At 39.4% G+C, this 21748-nt stretch overlaps 2 long non-coding RNA genes and 2 gene segments (V, D, J or C); all 4 read left to right on the top strand.

Annotated features, from left to right (window-relative positions):
* The window catches only part of LOC137100596 (uncharacterized), a 29829-nt gene extending 16492 nt beyond the window's left edge, over positions 1–13337 (top strand). The window contains exon 3 of the long non-coding RNA XR_010910935.1: positions 12735–13337. This is a non-coding gene — a long non-coding RNA (uncharacterized lncRNA). The remainder of the gene's footprint in view (positions 1–12734) is intronic.
* Positions 1–21748, top strand: part of LOC137100595 (uncharacterized) — a 115854-nt gene that overhangs the window by 42707 nt on the left and 51399 nt on the right. The window lies entirely within an intron of this gene.
* Positions 1302–1780, top strand: LOC137100584 (Ig heavy chain V region 5A-like). The segment is given in 2 exon segments: positions 1302–1385; positions 1473–1780. Coding segments are annotated over 2 exon segments (351 nt in total).
* On the top strand, positions 11259–11737 carry LOC137100583 (Ig heavy chain V region 5A-like). The segment is given in 2 exon segments: positions 11259–11342; positions 11430–11737. Coding segments are annotated over 2 exon segments (351 nt in total).

The raw sequence follows: 21748 nt of genomic DNA, 5'->3' as shown, positions 1-21748 counted from the left end.
CAAATGAAATAATTTCAGCTGACACGTTGGTTTAGACAGTTTTTACTTTTAGAGCACAACTGATGGTCAATCTGTGAAACCTTAAAACTTATTTAATTCACTTTCATATCTTCTTCCTGTCATTTCATCAGGTTGTACAGGTCATAGGATGGAGTCCATTGTTTCAAGCTGGGTCTTGAAAAAGTCTGTGGTCCTTCTAGGAGGGAGTACTGTAACACGTACTGCATGAGACAACATTCATGACGTTGGAGTATAAATTATATATAGTAAATGGAACAGCCAGTATTATACATGGACAAATAGAAATGACCAATAATAACAGCTAGAGGACTGAGGTGTAATATGTAGTATTTTGACAGTGACATGGTACAAGTAAGTAGAGGTGCTTTAAAATGATTTTTAATTATTTATTTTCACAAGAACTTAAACAGCTAAAAACAGTGATAGAAAAAGCTGATGTTGTGGAGAGAGAAGAGATTGGATGATTAAAACCAATCTAGAATTAAATAATAAAGAGGCAAAACATGTTGAAAGACATTTTTAACAATACAATAATGTATAAAAATACAATAATAATTATCTAATTTATTTCAGAAGATGTGAAAAATGCGGTTGTTTCTCTTTGAGGAGGAGGAGTCAAAGCAAAACTGTCATCTCCTGTATCTCTACATGTTGTTAAAGAGTGAAGAACAGACAGACAAACAGTTGGGACAGAGGCAGTCGACATTTACAATGATCGACAGGATTATTCGCTTGTTGTTCTCTGCCTGTTTATGACCTTGTCTGGTAAAGACAATCGCTTTTAGTGGGTCACTGACATAGTAGTGGTGACAACAGCTAGATCTCTTACTCTAACTCAGTCCAAGGCCGGTTCACCATCTCCAGAGACAAGAGCAGAGATCAGCTGTATCTGCAGATGAACAGTCTGACAACTGAAGATTCTGCTGTTTATTATTTTGCTCCACAGACACAGTGACACAAAAGGAATCAGCGCTGTACAAAAACTGAAAAGTGTTAAAAACTATTGTCTTCATTTTACGTCCACATTAATAAATTGCATCGTGAACAAACTCAACACATCCTCAATAACCTGAATTTTTCAGACAGGATTTTGTGTTCTTTTCTGTTCTCACATGTGACATGGAAAATACATATAAATACTCTATTTGCATGAGGTCTAATTAAAATCTTTTTGTGTGTTTTGGAGAGGAGACCTGGTAACTTTAAAAGCCTTCTCTATGCAAAGTGAGCTTCCTCCCAGTCTGCTATAAAGACTTGATATCATGCTGTCAGTTGCAGCAGAAGAAGAGAAGCTCCCATCAGATCACCTTCAATAGCAACCATGTTCTCTGTAGCTCTGCTGCTGCTGCTGGCTGCTGGATCCTGTGAGTCTCACTGAGACACAGACACTGACAGTATCATCACAGCACATTATTACACTGATTCAATGTTCAACATGTTTGTCTCCACAGGTGTGAAGTGTCAACAGTTGACACAGCCAGACTCTGTGACTGTGCAGCCAGGTCAACGTCTGTCCATCACCTGTCAGGTCTCTTATTCTGTGAGCAGCTACCGCACAGCTTGGATCAGACAACCTGCAGGAAAAGGACTGGAGTGGATTGGAAGTGCACATGTTGGATATACAACATACTACAAAGATTCACTAAAGAACAAGTTCAGCATTGAATTAGACTCCTCCAGAAACACAGTGACTCTAAATGGACAGAATGTGCAGCCTGAAGACTCTGCTGTGTATTACTGTGCCAGATACTCACAGTAACACAAACCATCAGTAGAGCTGAACAAAAACCCCTCAGTGTGTGAACACTTGTTACATGAAGCCACCAGAGGAGGAGCCTCCGACCACGAATGAGTTCAGACAAGTTTATCTTTATAGTAAAACATTTCAAGTTAAAAACAACAAATGTTTTGACCAAATTAATTTACAGAGAAAAGAACATTTGAAAATATTTGGTCAGAATATCAGAACGTGTCACTGGGACAGTTGTTTCCTCCCACATACATTAGTTACTTTTTTTAAAATAGACAAACTGACAAAAACACAAATACCAAAAACGCCATAATCATATTGTCAAAGTTGCAGGATAAGATACTAGGATAAGATTATTGATGATTCCTTCCACCTTCTTTAAAAATGTATATTATAATCTATTTTAATGGGTGAAACAGAAAGCAGCAAACCACAGTTTGTGGGGTGATTCAGTGCTCTCTTGTCTGTTCTGATCCACATTAGGCTTAATTATCATTATTACTGTTGGTGACAGGTTTCACACTGCAGCATCAAAATATCAAAGCAAACATGCACATTATTAATATGTTCTTTATTCTTATTAAAAGGCACCACATACAGTAAGTTAACAAAATATCAAAGATGGATGTTCAACGGATGAAATATAATGGAAAGTAAATACCAGCCCCTGTTGGTCAAACCTTTAGAGGGAGGTCTATGCAAATCCATCCTTCTTCATAAACACCACTGCAGATCCTTTCTGTTACAACACTTAAATACAAACACTGTGGTCAGATTCTAAGTGATTATCAGGAGTTATTACACAATGAAATACACTGTCTGGGGTTTATTTGTTCTTCTTCTTCATGGTACGGAACACAAATCACATGTGCTCGAGCCTTTGTGGGCATGTGTGAATGGATGATGATCGTCTTTCTTTACTTACACGTGCTTGGAGTGAGATCAAACTGGAGCAGTCTCAACCTGAGGTCAAGAACAGCAGGTTCAGTTCTGCGGCCTCTCTTATCCCATCTACACCCTCCCCCATAGTGATGCTCAGTTATGAAGGCTGCAAGTCTGTCTTTGTGTCAACAGTTGAGTTTGAACTCACTTTCTCACTTTAGATTAACGAAGTTAGTCCACTCATCAAATGACCAACTAATGATTAAACCGACTTCATATTTTCAACCTTAATTCACTTCATGCACGTTCTAAAGGAAGAGAAGTGAATTTAAAGTGGACATTATTAGAATAAAAACAACAGCAGAGAGAAATGAAATCTTGAGCAGCTGTACAGAATCCTGCAGTCGTCCTTCTTAATGCATTTACAGTACTTCAAGTAGCTGGTGACACATATTGTTGCTGTAGGATTTATTGAGAGGACAAATTGTGTTTGATCAGAAATATTTTAAAACTAAAAAGATTGTAGAAATAATACTAATAACAGTTTGGTCATTCCGTAATAGATACAGTAACTTACAGTAACCAAGTCGTCTGTGTTGGATAATCACCTTAAACATGATGTTAAACAGAGCTTTCATAAACATTACTTGATAAATTAACCAGCAGACATTTTCCTTTACGCACAGAAAACAGGTTTTGCAAATTGTCACACAGGTTGTAGTTCCTAAAGCAGCTCCATGCTTTTTCCTATCTATACATTTTCTGCATTATTGATTTCAGGCAACATGTTTTATCATTATAACATGACATTACTAACAATTCCAGTCCTTTGTTATCACTCATTTAAGGTGCAGGACGAGAATTAACTTTTACAATGATTCACACTCATGTGTAAATAAAATAACTTATTTTTCATGTGAGACTAAGTGAGTGATTAAATATCATGATAAAGAAGAACACTCAGTTATAGCTTTGACATGGTTCAGTGCAAAAGTAGTAAAATAGTATCAAAACAAAAAAAAAAAACAGTGATAACAGGCTGAGCCACAGTGTGTGACCATCATCTGTCATGTTTTTATGCAAACTCAGTAATCGTCTCTGTGACACGGTTATAAAAGCATCACATGTGACTGTCAGTGGATATTAAAGAGGATCAGAAGCTCACACCATGTTCTCTGTTGCTGTGATGCTGCTGTTGGCAGCTGGATCCTGTGAGTCTCTCTAGATTTGTCACAGTCTATAGTTCATCTTTTGCAATTTCACATGTTAATTTGTCTTTTTTTCAGGTGTGAAGTGTGAACAGTTGACACAGCCAGACTCTGTGACTGTGCAGCCAGGTCAACGTCTGTCCATCACCTGTCAGGTCTCTTATTCTGTGAGTGGCTACTACACACACTGGATCAGACAACCTGCAGGAAAAGGACTGGAGTGGTTTAGTAGAGACACAGATGTCAAAGATTCACTAAAAAACAAGTTCAGTGTCAACTTAGACTCCTCCAGTAACACAGTGACTCTAAATGGACAGAATGTGCAGCCTGAAGACTCTGCTGTGTATTACTGTGCCAGACAGTCACAGTAACACAAACCATCAGTAGAGCTGAACAAAAACCCCTCAGTGTGTGAACACTTGTTACATGAAGCCACCAGAGGAGGAGCCATCAGACCACAAATGACTTTAGATGTTGAGAAAAAAAAAAAAACTTTACATGATTATGATTTCCACAGTTATGGAACAGTTGAGTTGTAGTGATACTTGAACATTTATATGGTGTTGACATTGTCTTATATTGCTAAAAAGTTCAAACTCAAATAGTAAAAACCACATTATTGTTTATTTTTCCAATATTAATAAGCTCAGACTCCTAATTAAATATGTGTATGTCTGTGTGTGACAGAGAGGAAAGAGCAGCAGCAGCTGTGATCATCCAAACTTTGACAATTACTTTTTTTATAGTCAGTGAAATATGAAAACAGAGTTTAACATAAAAGAATCATTCAGTATTTATTAGTTAAATGGTTTATTTAAATGTGTAATCTGAGATCTACTTGACTACAGTCTGATTATCTGACCTCTTCCTAAACAGTAGGACCAATAACACAGTGCAATAGACAGCAGAGGCTTTGGAGAAAGTGACTAAAGTGATTTTAAACTATGTCTGCAAATGTATGAAAACTATCTGAACTGTTTTCTGAGCTTCTTTTTAATAAAACAATTCCATGTTAGTTTCATAAGGAAAAACAACTTGTTTTTGTTTCGCGAATGATCACGAGTTTCATTTCCTGAGCAGCTGTTTTCCTCTGGGACATGAACCACCTTCTGTCCATCTGTACATACAGCATGTGTGGGGCATAAAAAATTAACTTTAAAATATTTTATATAAAATTTAAAAATTCCAAGTAAGCAACTCTTCTGCACACAGAAGTGTGTATTTATTGCTGCTGCCAACACAATGAGTCATATGCAAAAACACTTTCATTCTTAACGTAACTCTCATTTTATTCAACAGTATGCAAATGTGCTTTACTCATAAGGAGGTGAAGTGTGTGTGTGTGTGTCAGTGAGAGGACAGAAGAGCTCCCATCAGTTCAGCTTCACCATCAACCATGTTCTCTGTAGCTCTGATACTGCTGCTGACAGCTGGATCCTGTGAGGAGCTTTCAGTGGATTCTCACTAATAAACACATTAGAAACACTGAAGATTCACTTGAATGATGGAGATAATGTTGATTTCTGTTTCCACAGGTGTGAACGGTATTGATCTCATCCAGCCAGAGTCAGTGGTTGTGCAGCCTGGACAGACTGCGGCCATCACCTGTCAGGTCTCTGGTTATTCTCTGACTAGTAGCAGCTATGCAACAGGTTGGATCAGACAGAGTGAAGGAAAAGCAATGGAGTGGATAATGCATCGATGGGGAGGAGGCACCGTTGAGCAAAATGATGCTCTGAAGAACAAGTTTCTTTACAACACATACACTTCTACTAGTTCTGTGAAATTAACAGGAAATAATCTGCAGCCTGAGGACACAGGTGTTTATTACTGTGTGCGTGTTTACTGGTACGACTGGTTACACAGTGACACAAACCACCAACAGACCTGTACAAAAACTGTTTGATGGGACTGAACTGAACGTTCCAAGTTAGTAGAACATACAATCTCCTCATTATATAACTATATCTATTTATACATTTTAAATACTAAGTAGTAGTAACAATAAAAAGCTAAAATGTTCTGATATTTAAGTTATTAGAGCAAAACTATATTGTTCTCTTTTTGAGAAGCGTGTGATTGTTTTAATAAAAAGACAGTTTTGATAACAGTAACATTAACGAGCCTGATGCATCGTGTAAAACAGTTATATTATTCCCTGTGATCCGTTGGGCAGTTTTCACCACCCGCTGTAGCAGATTTGCAGAGACCCACCCACTAAACACAGAACTCAGAGAGGAAGCTGTTTCTGCAGATGAACAGTCTGACAACTGAAGATTCTGCTGTTTATTATTGTGTTCGAGATTCACAGTGACTGAAGTTGGTTGAGCTGCTGTACAAAATCCTACAGTTGTCCTGCTTAATGCCTGTACTTCAAGTAATTGGTGACAAAGTTGCTGTACTTTAAAATACTCAGAGAACCAGAACTAGAAATGTGGTTATATAATTGATAGAGTAACTGTAAAGTTGTAAAGCATCTATATGATAATTTGCATACGTATGTGGCGGGAGAGGACGCTGGCGTTGACTGTTCGCCGCTTCTCCACGCTACATCACTTCTTCGCGCTATATCAGTTTGTTTTAAAAGTCGCTGATTGTTTCTACCTGCTGTTGTTGGACTGTTGCCTCTGTAGCTGGTTGCTAGCCTCTCGTGTTCACTCCGCCAGTGCTCACCTCCGGCTAGCATTAGCCGCTACATGCTAACAGCCGCTACAAGCTAACATCTACCTCTATCGACACTGCCCGCATGCTATGCTGTGGGTTTTCCTGGGTGTCGGCTCTGGTCTGGGGGCTGTTGGCGGTGGACCTGCTGTTGCGGTCTCCCTCGGCGTTTGCTGCGACTACCCAGTCGCCTGCACATGGTCTATGGTTACCTTTTTGCAGGGGACCATACCAAAACCACCTGGCGTCATGCTCCAGTATTCACCATCGCAACTTCTGGAGCTCAACAACCATGGCCTCCCATCGGACACTGGAGTCATTGAACAACTAGGACTCCTCCGTCGATCCCGCTACGCCCATAGAGGATCCGGCCGGGGGTTCGTCTATACCGGAACCGGGAGCTCCATTCCTTCACTGTGGTCAGAATCTCGCTCCGTGACGACTCGATTACGTCGTCCGAACACAGTTACCATAGAGACTGAAAACGCTGCGAAGCCACGGACAAGGGGAAATGGGATTCCTGGAGTGGATTTCTGGAATCCTGGAGTGGACTACAGAGTTCTTCGTCTTCTGATCAAAAGTAATATTACATCAAACACTAAACTTGAACTCCTTAATGTCCAGTCCCTATCAAATAAATCCTGTTTGATTCATAACCACATTCTGGAAAATGAGACTGATATCATCTGCCTGACTGAGACCTGGCATAAACCCGAGGCCTACTCAGTTTTGAATGAGTCCTGCCCCCCCGGATATACCTACCTTGAAAAAGCTCGCACCACTGGCCGCGGTGGGGGCCTAGTCATAATCCACCGTGAAGATCTGAAACTGTCACCCCTCCCTCTTCCTAAACTGTCTACCTTTGAATGTTTGGCAATTAAATGTAAACATCCACTCTCCACAGTAATACTTCTTATTTACCGGCCACCAAAGCAACACCCGGGTTTCATCACAGAAATGTACGAACTCCTTTCAACCTTCTGCACAGCGTCACCCAACATGCTGATACTCGGAGATCTGAACATCCACGTGGACACACCTTCAAACCATTCTGCTGCTGAGTTCTTAGAACTGCTGGACTGCCTAAACCTGAAGCAGAAAGTTGAGGTCCCCACCCATAGTAAAGGCCACATCCTTGACTTAGTCATTACTGACTCTGTCCCCATTTCTAACCTCCAAGTATACGACCTGGGTGTCTCGGACCACAAAATAATTTCAATGGACTTCCCCTCATATACATCGTCTCCAAACCCACAGCGTTTTATCCAGTTCAGGAATTTGAGAAACATAAATCTCTCTCACCTAAATACTGACATCAAAAATCTCTCCATTGTCCCGGACCTCCCCTCAGTCACAGACCTAGTGGACTACTATAACAACAGCCTCCAGAATATCCTTGAGGCCCATGCTCCTCTTAGATCACGTGTGGTCACTTTTTCAAAATCTGCACCGTGGTTTACAAGGGAGCTCCGACAGATGAAAACAGCTGGGCGGGCCCTTGAACGTCGCTTTATCTCAACCAACTTAACTGTCCATAAAATTGCCTACCGGGATCATCAAAAAAAATACTCCAAAGCACTTGCCACTGCCAGATCACAATATTACTCAAATATAATCAATAACAGCCCCGGGAACTCAAAACAACTCTTTTCCATAATAAATCTTCTACTCAAACCCCAATCCCACACTGGCAGCAACCACACAGAGGAACAGTGCAACCGTTTCATTGCACATTTTACCACTAAGGTTCAAACTATCCGCTCCTCACTGTCAGTCGTAAACCGCAAACCCCCTGACCTCCCCACTTCAAGGCCAGAAGGCTGTCTGTCTAAGTTTTCGGCTACTACTGTGAAAGAAGTTGAAGTTATCGTACAGAGGATGAAACCCTCAACGTGCATCCTGGACCCTCTCCCCACTCCCTTGGTAAAAACTAATGTCTCAAACATTAGCCAACTCATCACCAGCATCATTAATTACTCCGTTCAGAGTGGCACAGTCCCAACATCACTGAAAACCGCAATAATTAAACCACGTCTAAAAAAACCCTCCCTGGATCCTGAAGTCATGGCAAACTATCGTCCAATCTCCAATCTTCCATTCCTATCAAAGGTCTTGGAAAAAGCTGTCTTAGCCCAGCTCCAGGATCACCTCAAAAGACACAATCTGTTTGAAACATTTCAATCCGGTTTCCGCCCCTCCCATAGCACAGAGACAGCCCTGGTCAGGGTCACTAACGACCTCCTAATGGCTGCTGACCAGGGCTTCCCATCCCTTCTCATTCTTCTGGACCTCACTGCCGCTTTTGATACAGTTGACCACAAAATTCTCCTCCATCGTCTGCAGCATACTGTTGGTTTTTCTGGTACTGCTTTAGGGTGGTTCAGTTCCTATCTCACAAATAGAGCTGAGTGTGTGGCCCTAGGTGACGCCAAATCTCAGTTACACTTGGTCACCTGTGGGGTGCCACAGGGGTCGGTTCTTGGGCCGACCCTTTTCAACATCTATATGCTCCCACTGGGCCACGTCATTGGCAAGCATGGAGTCTCCTTCCACTGCTATGCTGATGATACTCAACTCTACGTGAGACTGAGCCCAACCCCACCGACACTTCCGTCAACTCTCACCTGTTGCCTGGAGGACATTAAGGCATGGATGACAGAGAACTTCCTTCAGCTAAACAGCATCAAAACTGAAGCCCTTCTAGTTGGCACCACTCATCAGCTTCATTCCTTACCCATTAATTGTATCTCCTTTTCTGGTCACACCATTACCCTCTCCAACTCAGTTAGCAACCTGGGGGTCAAGTTCGACCCCCACCTGTCATTCAAAACACATGTCCAACACCTCTGCAAAATTGCATTTTTTCATCTGAGAAACATAGCCAAACTCCGCCCCTTTCTGTCCCTCTGTGACGCTGAAAGGCTGGTCCACGCTTTTGTCTCCTCCAGGCTGGACTACTGCAATGCACTTCTCATTGGAATCCCCGGCAGGAGCCTTCAAAAGCTCCAATATGTTCAAAACAGCGCCGCCAGGATCCTTATGAGAGTGCGGAAACACCAACACATCACTCCTGTCCTCCGGACACTTCACTGGCTTCCCATCCACCTTCGCATTGATTATAAAGTCTGTCTACTCACCCACCAGTGCATCCATGGAAATGCCCCACAGTATCTAAAGGAACTCCTCACACTGCACTCTACAACTAGACACCTCCGTTCCACCAACACCTATCGCCTCTACCCCCCCAGACCCAAACTCCATACAATGGGGGACCGAGCTTTCTCAGCAGCTGCTCCACGGCTCTGGAACGCTCTACCTGAGAACCTGAGGGCACCACAGACTGTGGACTGTTTCAAAAAACAGTTAAAGACTTTTTTGTTTAGAAAAGCATTTTAAAGTGATCATTTTAAAATGATCATTACTTTTTTACTTTAATCCTGTACTATTCTATGTTTTATATGTTTTTAGGCTTTACATGTTTTATGTTTTATTCCTGGTCTTAATCCGCTTGTGTAGCACTTTGAGATTTGTTAGCAAATGTAAAGTGCTTTATAAATAAAATGAATTATTATTATTATTATTATGTCTTTGCATATTCACCTTAAACATGATGTAGAGGAATGATTTCATAAACACTGTGTAAACATCTCTTATACAAACATTTTCCTTTGCACACAGACAGCAGATTTTACATATTGTCACAAAGGTTTTAGTTCCTAAAACAGCTCCATGTTTTTATATGTGTAACATTTGTAGAAATGCTGATTTTGGTTAATATGTTTTATTATCTGAATCTTCAGGTTGATCGCACTCCTCCACTAACACTATTATAGCAACATTACTGGAATGTGTCTATTGCCACAGTGAAAATCTAATTAGATGCAGAACTATAAAAGATCAAATGAAATAATTTCAGCTGACACGTTGGTTTAGACAGTTTTTACTTTTAGAGCACAACTGATGGTCAATCTGTGAAACCTTAAAACTTATTTAATTCACTTCATATCTTCTTCCTGTCATTTCATCAGGTTGTGCAGGTCATAGGATGGAGTCCATTGTTTCAAGCTGGGTCTTGAAAAAGTCTGGGGTCCTTCTAGGAGGGAGTACTGTAACACGTACTGCATGAGACAACATTCATGACGTTGGAGTATAAATTATATATAGTAAATGGAACAGCCAGTATTATACATGGACAAATAGAAATGACCAATAATAACAGCTAGAGGACTGAGGTGTAATATGTAGTATTTTGACAGTGACATGGTACAAGTAAGTAGAGGTGCTTTAAAATGATTTTTAATCATTTATTTTCACAAGAACTTAAATGGTTAAAAACAGTGATAGAAAAAGCTGATGTTGTGGAGAGAGAACAGATTGTATGAATAAAACCAATCTAGAATTAAATAATGAAACAAAATATGTAGAAAGATATTTTTTACAATACAATAATGTATAACAATACAATAATAATTATCTAATTTATTTCAGAAGATGTGAAAAATGCAGTTGTTTCTCTTTGAGGAGGAGGAGTCAATGCAAAACTGTCAGCTCCTCTTTTCTCTTTTCACAGGAGACATGTAAAATACATATAAATACTCTATTTGCATGAGGTCTAATTAAAATCTTTTTGTGTGTTTTGGAGAGGAGAACTGGTAACTTTAAAAGCCTTCTCTATGCAAAGTGAGCTTCCTCCCAGTCTGCTATAAAGACTTGATATCATGCTGTCAGTTGCAGCAGAAGAAGAGAAGCTCCCATCAGATCACCTTCAATAGCAACCATGTTCTCTGTAGCTCTGCTGCTGCTGCTGGCTGCTGGATCCTGTGAGTCTCACTGAGACACAGACACTGACAGTATCATCACAGCACATTATTACACTGATTCAATGTTCAACATGTTTGTCTCCACAGGTGTGAAGTGTCAACAGTTGACACAGCCAGACTCTGTGACTGTGCAGCCAGGTCAACGTCTGTCCATCACCTGTCAGGTCTCTTATTCTGTGAGCAGCTACCGCACAGCTTGGATCAGACAACCTGCAGGAAAAGGACTGGAGTGGATTGGAAGTGCACATGTTGGATATACAACATACTACAAAGATTCACTAAAGAACAAGTTCAGCATTGAATTAGACTCCTCCAGAAACACAGTGACTCTAAATGGACAGAATGTGCAGCCTGAAGACTCTGCTGTGTATTACTGTGCCAGATACTCACAATAACACAAACCATCAGTAGAGCTGAACAAAAACCCCTCAGTGTGTGAACACTTGTTACATGAAGCCACCAGAGGAGGAGCCTCAGACCAGGAATGAGTTCAGACAAGTTTATCTTTATAGTAAAACATTTCAAGTTAAAAACAACAAATGTTTTGACCAAATTACTTTACAGAGAAAAGAACATTTGAAAATATTTGGTCAGAATATCAGAACGTGTCACTGGGACAGTTGTTTCCTCCCACATACAGTAGTTACTTATTTTAAAACAGACAAACTGACAAAAACACAAATACCAAAAACGCCATAATCATATTGTCAAAGTTGCAGGATAAGATACTAGGATAAGATTATTGATGATTCCTTCCACTTTCTTTAAAAATGTATATTATAATCTATTTTAATGGGTGAAACAGAAAGCAGCAAACCACAGTTTGTGGGGTGATTCAGTGCTCTCTTGTCTGTTCTGATCCACATTAGGCTTAATTATCATTATTACTGTTGGTGACAGGTTTCACACTGCAGCATCAAAATAACAAAGCAAACATGCACATTATTAATATGTTCTTTATTCTTATTAAAAGGCACCAGATGCAGTAAGTTAATGAAATATCAAAGATGGATGTTCAACGGATGAAATATAATGGAAAGGTAAAAAGATGGTGAAAGAAAAGAGGATTAAATGTATGTAAATACCAGCCCCTGTTGGTCAAACCTTTAGAGGGAGGTCTATGCAAATTCTTCCTTCTTCATAAACACCACTGCAGATCCTTTCTGTTACAACACTTAAATACAAACACTGTGGTCAGATTCTAAGTGATTATCAGGAGTTATTACACAATGAAATACACTGTCTGGGGTTTATTTGTTCTTCTTCTTCATGGTACGGACCACAAATCACATGTGCTCGAGCCTTTGTGGGCATTTGTGAATGGATGATGATCGTCTTTCTTTACTTACACGTGCTTGGAGTGAGATCAAACTGGAGCAGTCTCAACATGAGGTGAAAAGAGCTGGAGAGACAGTGAAGGTGTCATGTGTCATATCTGGTTACAACATGGAAAACAACTATATTAACTGGATACAACAGAGGCCAGGGGAAGCTCTGGTGTGGATGGGGAGAATCAGCCCGTATAGAAACACCGCGAGCTACGGCAGCTCATTTCAAAGTCGATTCAACTTTACTCAAGATGTGTCCAGCAGCACTCAGTTCCTCGAGATCACAAGTCTGAAACCAGAAGACTCTGCTGTTTACTTCTGTGCTCGAGAGACACAGTGACTGAAGCCAGTGACACAGCTGCACAAAAACATCATTGACATCATGTGACATGTTGGTCACTGTCAGCACATGTACAAGGCTCATGAGCTGCTGTCGTGTGTCTGTGTGCACCTACGGTTGATCAGTGTGTGTGGATTTGGTGTCAGAAAGTGTTAAGAACAGCAGGTTCAGTTCTGCGGCCTCTCTTATCCCATCTACACCCTCCCCCATAGTGATGCTCGGTTATGAAGGCTGCAAGTCTGTCTTTCTATAAACAGTTGAGTTTGAACTCACTTTCTCACTTTAGCTTCACTAAGTTAGTCCACTCATCAAATGACCAACTAATGATTAAACCAACTTTATATTTTCAACCTGAATTCACCTCATGCACGTTCTAAAGGAGGAGAAGTGAATTTAAAGTGGACATTATTAGAATAAAAACAACAGCAGTGAGAAATGCAATCTTGAGCAGCTGTACAGAATCCTGCAGTCGTCCTTCTTAATGCATTTACAGTACTTCAAGTAGCTGGTGACACATATTGTTGCTGTAGGATTTATTGAGAGGACAAATTGTGTTTGATCAGAAATATTTTAAAACTAAAAAGATTGTAGAAATCATATTAATAACAGTTTGGTCATTCCGTAATAGATACAGTAACTTACAGTAACCAAGTCGTCTGTGTTGGATAATCACCTTAAACATGATGTTAAACAGAGCTTTCATAAACATTACTTGATAAATTAACCAGCAGACATTTTCCTTTGCACACAGAAAACAGGTTTTGCATATTGTCACACAGGTTGTAGTTCCTAAAGCAGCTCCATGCTTTTTCCTATCTATACATTTTCTGCATTATTGATTTCAGGCAACATGTTTTATCATTATAACATGACATTACTAACAATTCCAGTCCTTTGTTATCACTCATTTAGAATTAACTTTTACAATGATTCACATTCATGTGTAAATAAAATAACTTATTTTTCATGTGAGACTAAGTGAGTTATTAAATATCATGAAAAACTATTTAACATTAACTTTCAATGATAAAGAAGAACACTCAGTTATAGCTTTGACATGGTTCATTGCAAAAGTAGTCAAATAGTATAAAAACTAAAAAAACAGTGATAACAGGCTGAGCCACAGTGTGTGACCATCATCTGTCATGTTTTTTATGCAAACTCAGTAATCGTCTCTGTGACACGGTTATAAAAGCATCACATGTGACTGTCAGTGGAGATTAAAGAGGATCAGACGCTCACACCATGTTCTCTGTTGCTGTGATGCTGCTGTTGGCAGCTGGATCCTGTGAGTCTCTCAAGATTTGTCACAGTCTATAGTTCATCTTTTGCAATTTCACATGTTAATTTCTCTTTTTTTCCAGGTGTGAAGTGTCAACAGTTGACACAGCCAGACTCTGTGACTGTGCAGCCAGGTCAACGTCTGTCCATCAGATGTCAGGTCTCTTATTCTATGAGCAGCTACTACACAGCCTGGATCAGACAACCTGCAGGGAAAGGACTAGAGTGGATTAGTAGAGACACAGCTGTCAAAGATTCACTAAAAAACAAGTTCAGTGTCAGCTTAGACTCCTCCAGTAAGACAGTGACTCTAAATGGACAGAATGTGCAGCCTGAAGACTCTGCTGTGTATTACTGTGCCAGAGAGTCACAGTAACACAAACCATCAGTAGAGCTGAACAAAAACCCCTCAGTGTGTGAACACTTGTTACATGAAGCCACCAGAGGAGGAGCCCTCAGACCACGAATGACTTTAGATGATGAGAAAAAAAAAAACCTTTACATCATTATGTTTTCCACAGTTATGGAACAGTTGAGTCATAATGATATGATACTGATATGATAATGATATACTATACTATATGATATTTAAATGGTGTTGACATTGTCTTATATTGCTAAAAAGTTCAAACACAAATAGTAAAAACCACATTACTTGTTTATTTTTCCAATATTAAGAAGCTCAGACTCCTAATTAAATATGTGTATGTCTGTGTGTGACAGAGAGGAAAGAGCAGCAGCAGCTGTGATCAACCAAACTTTGACAATTACTTTTTTTATAGTCAGTAAAATATGAAAACAGAGTTTAACATAAAAGCATCATTCAGTAATTATGAGTTAAATGGTTTATTTAAATTTCTAATCTAAGATCTACTTGAATACTTTTCAATAAAACAATTCCTTGTTAGTTTCATAAGGAAAAACAACTTGTTTTTGTTTCGCGAATGATGACAAGTTTCATTTCCTGAGCAGCTGTTTTCCTCTGGGACATGAACCACCTTCTGTCCATCTGTACATACAGCATGTGTGGGGCAACAAAAATTAACTTTAAAATATTTTATATAAAATATAAAAATTCCAAGTAAGCAGCTCTTTTGCACACAGAAGTGTGAATTTATTGCTGCTGCCAACACAATGATTCATATGCAAAAACACATTCTTAACTTAACTCTCATTTTATTCAACAGTATGCAAATGTGCTTTACTCATAAGGAGGTGAAGTGTGTGTGTGTGTCAGTGAGAGGACAGAAGAGCTCCCATCAGTTCAGCTTCACCATCAACCATGTTCTCTGCAGCTCTGATACTGCTGCTGACAGCTGGATCCTGTGAGGAGCTTTCAGTGGATTCTCACTAATAAACACATTAGAAACACTGAAGATTCACATGAATGATGGAGATAATGTTGATTTCTGTTTCCACAGGTGTGAACGGTATTGATCTCATCCAGCCAGACTCAGTTGTTGTGCAGCCTGGACAGACTGCGGCCATCACCTGTCAGGTCTCTGGTTATTCTATGACTAGTAGCAGCTATGCAACAGGTTGGGTCAGACAGAGTGAAGGAAAAGCAATGGAGTGGATAATGCATCGATGGGGAGGAGGCACCGTTGAGCAAAACGATGCTCTGAAGAACAAGTTTCTTTACAACACATACACTTCTACTAGTTCTGTGAAATTAACAGGAAAGAATCTGGAGCCTGAGGACACAGGTGTTTATTACTGTGTACGTGTTTACTGGGACTACGACTGGTTACACAGTGACACAAACCACCAACAGACCTGTACAAAAACTGGTTGATGGGACTGAACTTTACATTCTAAGTTAGTAGAAAATACAATCTCCTCTATACATAACTATATCTATTTATATTTACATTTTAAATACTAAGTAGTAGTAACAATAAAAAGCTAAAATGTTCTGATATTTAGGTTATTAGAGCAAAATCATATTGTTGCCTTACAAACATTCATATGTTTGTGGCGATGATAATAACAAAATAAAAGATACTTCAAATGTCAAAAACATCAAATGTGATAGATAAATTCTTTAATTTCACTAAATATACTGTATCCTGATCATGTGTTTTCACCTTGTGAGGAAGAGTTAATGCAAGACTCAGGTGTCTTTCACCTTTGCTTATTTGTCACCTTAGATCAGTTTATCTCACTTTATTTATTTTTTTAGTATTGATGGTCAGACTCTAAATGAATCTCGACCAGTAACCAGTCATTATTACACTTATTTTATCAATCATATTCTTACATCAATAATTCTGTGAGATTAATTTACACTTACTCACCTTTTTGAGAAGCGTGTGATTGTTTTAATAAAAAGACTGTTTTCATAACAGTAACATTAACGAGGCTGATGCATCGTGTTAAACAGGTATATTATTCCCTGTGATCCGTTGGGCAGTTTTCACCACCCGCTGCAGCCGATTTGCATAGACCCACCCACTAAACACTGAACTCAGAGAGGAAGAGGAGCAAACAGGGAAGGATGGAGAACAACAAACAGGGCACAACAGCCCAGGGAACGTGACACCCTCCCTCTAAAATTGCAACCTAGGTTTGTCATCAAAAATCACATCTCCCATTCTATCAAATGTCACACTACATATCAATCCAAGTCCAATTACCCCACTTTAGTCAACACTTCCAACATAGAGGAAAGGAGTGCTACTTATCAGCCGTCACATTTTCTACCCCCTTCTGTTGCCACATATCAAGTCTGAAGCCCTGCGCTGACAAAGCCCACCTGATGAGGTGCTATGAATATACATTCTAGCCAGGAAGGTGAGTGGGTTATGGTCCTTGTATACAACAAGGGGTTTAGAATTGGATCCAACATAAATGTCAAAGTGTTTTTAAACAAGCAGTAGCGACAGAGTTTCTTCTTCTACAGTGGAGGACCACTGTGGAGTGGTCCCACAACAGTGGAGGCTCCCACAACACTCGCGTCAGCTTTGAGGTTGAAGGGCTTAGAGGAGTCAAGTGATTTTAACACAGGGCAGTGACTCCCCTAGTTCTGTGAAATGAACCGGACAGACTGGACACAGGACAGCGTGAGGACACAGCTGTTTATTACTGTTTGCGCAGCTGCACAGTGACACATTTATCAGGCTGATACGTCAAGTGAAACAATTATTTTACTATTGTATCTGATGCTATGATTGTTAGTCGTTAAACATATAAAAATGCCCCTTCATTATATTATAATTTAAAAACAACACAGAAATAGACCACAGAGAAACACATTGGACAAAAACTTAAATTGTGTTATGACACATTGTTACTGTTATGTTGATGCACAGTTGTCATATGGCCCTTCATGTTATAAACTGTAGATATTTTGGAGTGTTTGTTCCATACTGATTTAAAATGATTGGTCCAATGAGCATAATCAGCCTTTGGGCATCTGTTATTCAAAAAAAAGTGTGAACTCCCACACGGTCTCATACCCATGTGACCCTCACCTGCCACGACTCTATGCAAACTCTGTAACCTTCTTAGTGATGCAGTTATAAAAACTGCCCAGGAGATGATCAGTGGAGGCCAAAGAGGATCAGACGCTGCCAGCTCCACAGCTTCGACAGAAACCAAGAAACCATGATCTTTGTCACTCTGACGCTGCTGTTGGCAGCTGCATCCTGTGAGTCTCTGTGCATTTTATATAGTTGTTCTTCTGAAAGGTAACTTAGTAATTTGTAAAATATGCTCATCTTTTAACAGATGTGAAGTGTGAACAGTTGACACAGCCAGACTCTGCGACTGTGCAGCCAGGTCAACGTCTGTCCATCACCTGTCAGGTCTCTTATTCTCTGAGTAGCGATCGCACACATTGGATCAGACAACCTGCAGGAAAAGGACTGGAGTGGATTGGAAGTGCACGTGTTGGCTATACAACCTACTACAAAGATTCACTGAAGAACAAGTTCAGCATTGAATTAGAATCTTCCAGTAAGACAGTGACTCTAATTGGACAGAACGTGCAGCCTGAAGACTCTGCTGTGTATTACTGTGCCAGAGACCCCACAGTAACACAAACCATCAGTAGAGCTGAACAAAAACCCCTCAGTGTGTGAACACTTGTTTTCCACAGTTATGGAACAGTTATTTCTGAGTGGTAAAAGTTAGAAACTACCTGACAGCATGTGGTCATTTGAATCCATCTCTCTACACTAACGTGAGGTTTTTGTGTGTTTGATCAAGGCATAAATGTAAAAAATTAATTGAGTTATAGTGATATGATACTTAAACATTAAACTCCATTAATTGTTTATTTTTTCCAATATTAATAAGCTCAGACTCCTAATTAAATATGTGTATATCTGTGCGTGACAGAGCAGCAGAAGCTGTGATCATCCAAACTTTGACAATTAATTTTTTATAGTCAGTAAAATATGAAAACAGAGTTTAACATACAAGCATCATTCAGTAATTATGCAGTTAAATGGTTAATTTTAATGTCTAATCTGGATTATATACAAGATTCAAAGGCTGTTCTCTCCCCAGGCTCCACAAAAAGTCTGCATTCCTAGATTTCAATTAGGTAGTATTGTTGCAGAATATTGTGTTTTCAAAACCTCCCTTCACCTTTTACATGATCACAGGATGAACCTCAGTGAAGCTTTATTACATCAGCTGGGTTTGAACATCAGAGAAACTTGTTATTCAGAGTTGATGAGTCTATATAAAAACAATTTGACTTCATCATGCTGACTTTATTAAGACAAAAAAAACAAAAAAAAAAACAAACAATGGTAACATGCGAAGAATGTATTACTACAAAGAAGAATGTATCACTACATTCTTCAGGAACAGGTGATACAAAAAAAAAAAGCAAAGTAACTTAGGTGAGCGAAGGCCAAGACAACAAACAAATGCATTTAACCAACTAATCACTCAGATGAAATAAAACCAAAAATACATTTACTAAACCTTCTGTAACTATCTATAAGGAAAAACAGGAGATATGTTCAAAGAAATGTTACATATTTTAAGTTGACCCCTGTGATGTTTCATTCTCATTCTGATTGTCTTAAATTTTCAGACTTGGCTCACTTAAGTTTTAAATAAGGGAGCTGAAGTTTAAAGGGAGACTTAAAATGAATGACATGAATCAAAGGGAATTACAGTCATTAGTATAAAATACAACAGCTCAGAGAAATCCAGGCTAGTGAGGACTGCAGGGAGGATGTTAGGAAACAGTGGACACACAGTTTGACAGGATGGACTGTAGGACAGGGCTGCTGATTTTAACAATAATCTGCTGGACAGGTGAATTTCTATAATACTGTACAGACAGTGTGAGAGGACAGAAGAGCTCCGATCAGTTCAGCTTCACCATCAACCATGTTCTCTGTAGCTCTGATACTGCTGCTGACAGCTGGATCCTGTATTTATATCATCAAACTGCTTCTCTGTACCTCACTTTGGATAAAAGCATCTGTTAAATGACTGGATGTAAATGCACCAAATTATCAGGGATTTTGCTCTTTTTAGTGATTGAAATACTGTGACAGGTGCTTTACAGAGATCAGCACACACTTGCAGTGTGTTTGTTAATATTTGAAGTGAATATTTACTGCTTACAATTGATTGAAACTTAATTAAAACTCCCTCCCGTGACTGAAAATCATGAAGCTGCTTGTCATCCTTGTTGTAAGGAGGAGTTAATGCAAAATTCAGACGTCTTCTGCCTCTACATATCTGTCTGCAGAGAGGACGACAGAGAACAGTGGACACACAGTTCAACATGATGGACTACAGGACAGGACTGATGATTTTAATCCTCTGCTGGACAGGTGATGATTGGGACAGAGTTTGAGTTGTCTTTGAAACATTACTACTGTGTTAAAGTAACTGACTTTTTTGTCTTTGCAGGTGTTGATGCTCAGACTCTGACAGAATCTGAATCAGTGGTTAAAAGACCTGGAGAATCCCACAGACTGACCTGTACAGTCTCTGGATTTTCACTCAGCAGCTATTATATGCACTGGGTCAGACAGGCACCTGGAAAAGGACTGGAGTGGATTGTTTGTAATACTAATGGTGGCAGCAACTATTATTCTCAGTCAGTACAAGGACGATTTACTGCCTCCAGAGACGACGGCAGACAGCAGGTGTATCTGCAGATGAACAGTCTGGCAACTGAAGATTCTGCTGTTTATTATTGTGCCAGAGACTCACAGTGACACAAGAAATTAAACGGCTGTACAAAAACTGAACAACACTGAGCTCTGAATGACGAGTGCTGAAACATCTTTGGCTATACGGACTCATTTCCCTTCATTTTAAATGGCCAATAAACAATTAAACATATAATATTAGTAAAAATGTTTTTGTCTGTGCAGAGACGAAGTTACAATGACTGACAAATAACAAACAAATAAAATCAATTTTCATTCTCCAAAAACATCATAATTTTTACTACTGTAAAATAACGTTGAATTCATCTTCTCAAAAGTGAAAAATGTAAAATCTGTTTTTCTGCAAACAGTCGAGTTAAGTTAGCTTCGATTAATTGCACCCACTTTGTCAGTAGTTAGGCTATTACTACTTAATTTGACATTTTCAGACCAACCAACTAATCCTTTAACTCAGTTCATATTTTTAGTTTTAGGTAAATGGATTTAAGTTGTAGAGGAGACTTAAAATAAATTCCTGCGTGTCATTAGAATAACAAAACAGAGGAATCTAATCGAGTGCCTCTTCCTTGTGAGGAGGAGTCCATGCAAACTCACATGTCTTCCACCTCTACTTATCTGACTGCAGGGAGGATGTCAGGAAACAGTGGACACAGTTTGACAGGATGGACTGTAGGACAGGGCTGCTGATTTTAACAATAATCTGCTGGACAGGTGATGAATTTATACCGATTGACCTGACATACATGTATTTTACTGATGTAATTCATATATCAATTTCTTTATCTTTATATTGTGAACAGGTGTTGATGGTCAGACTCTCACTCAGTCTGAACCAGTGCTTAAAAGACCTGGAGAGTCACACAAATTGACCTGTACAGCATCTGGATTCACGTTCAGTGAACACTGGATGGGCTGGATCAGACAGGCTCCTGGAAAAGGACTGGAGTGGGTTTCCACCATCAGGTGGGATGGTGGCAGCACTTACTACTCTAACTCAGTGTAAGGCCGGTTCACCATCCCCAGAGACGACAGCAGACAGCAGCTGTATCTGCAGATGAACAGTCTGACAACTGAAGATTCTGCTGTTTATTATTGTGCTAGAGAGTCACAGTGACTGAAGTTGGTTGAGCAGCTGCACAAAATCCTAATTTGTCCTCGTTGCAACATATAGTCAGTTCAAAAAATTTAAAAATATCAATAAGAATAAATTTATTGTTCAAACTCAGACACTCTTTTTGGAATATATGATATGTAATTAAATGTAGTAAAGTAAAATCTTTAATAAAAGATTTCATATGGCAAAACGGC

This window comes from Channa argus, chromosome 15 (assembly GCF_033026475.1).
Source record: "Channa argus isolate prfri chromosome 15, Channa argus male v1.0, whole genome shotgun sequence".
Lineage (NCBI taxonomy): Eukaryota > Metazoa > Chordata > Actinopteri > Anabantiformes > Channidae > Channa > Channa argus.
The sequence above is the reverse complement of the archived record's forward strand: the minus strand, read 5'-3'. Positions and strand labels throughout refer to the sequence as shown.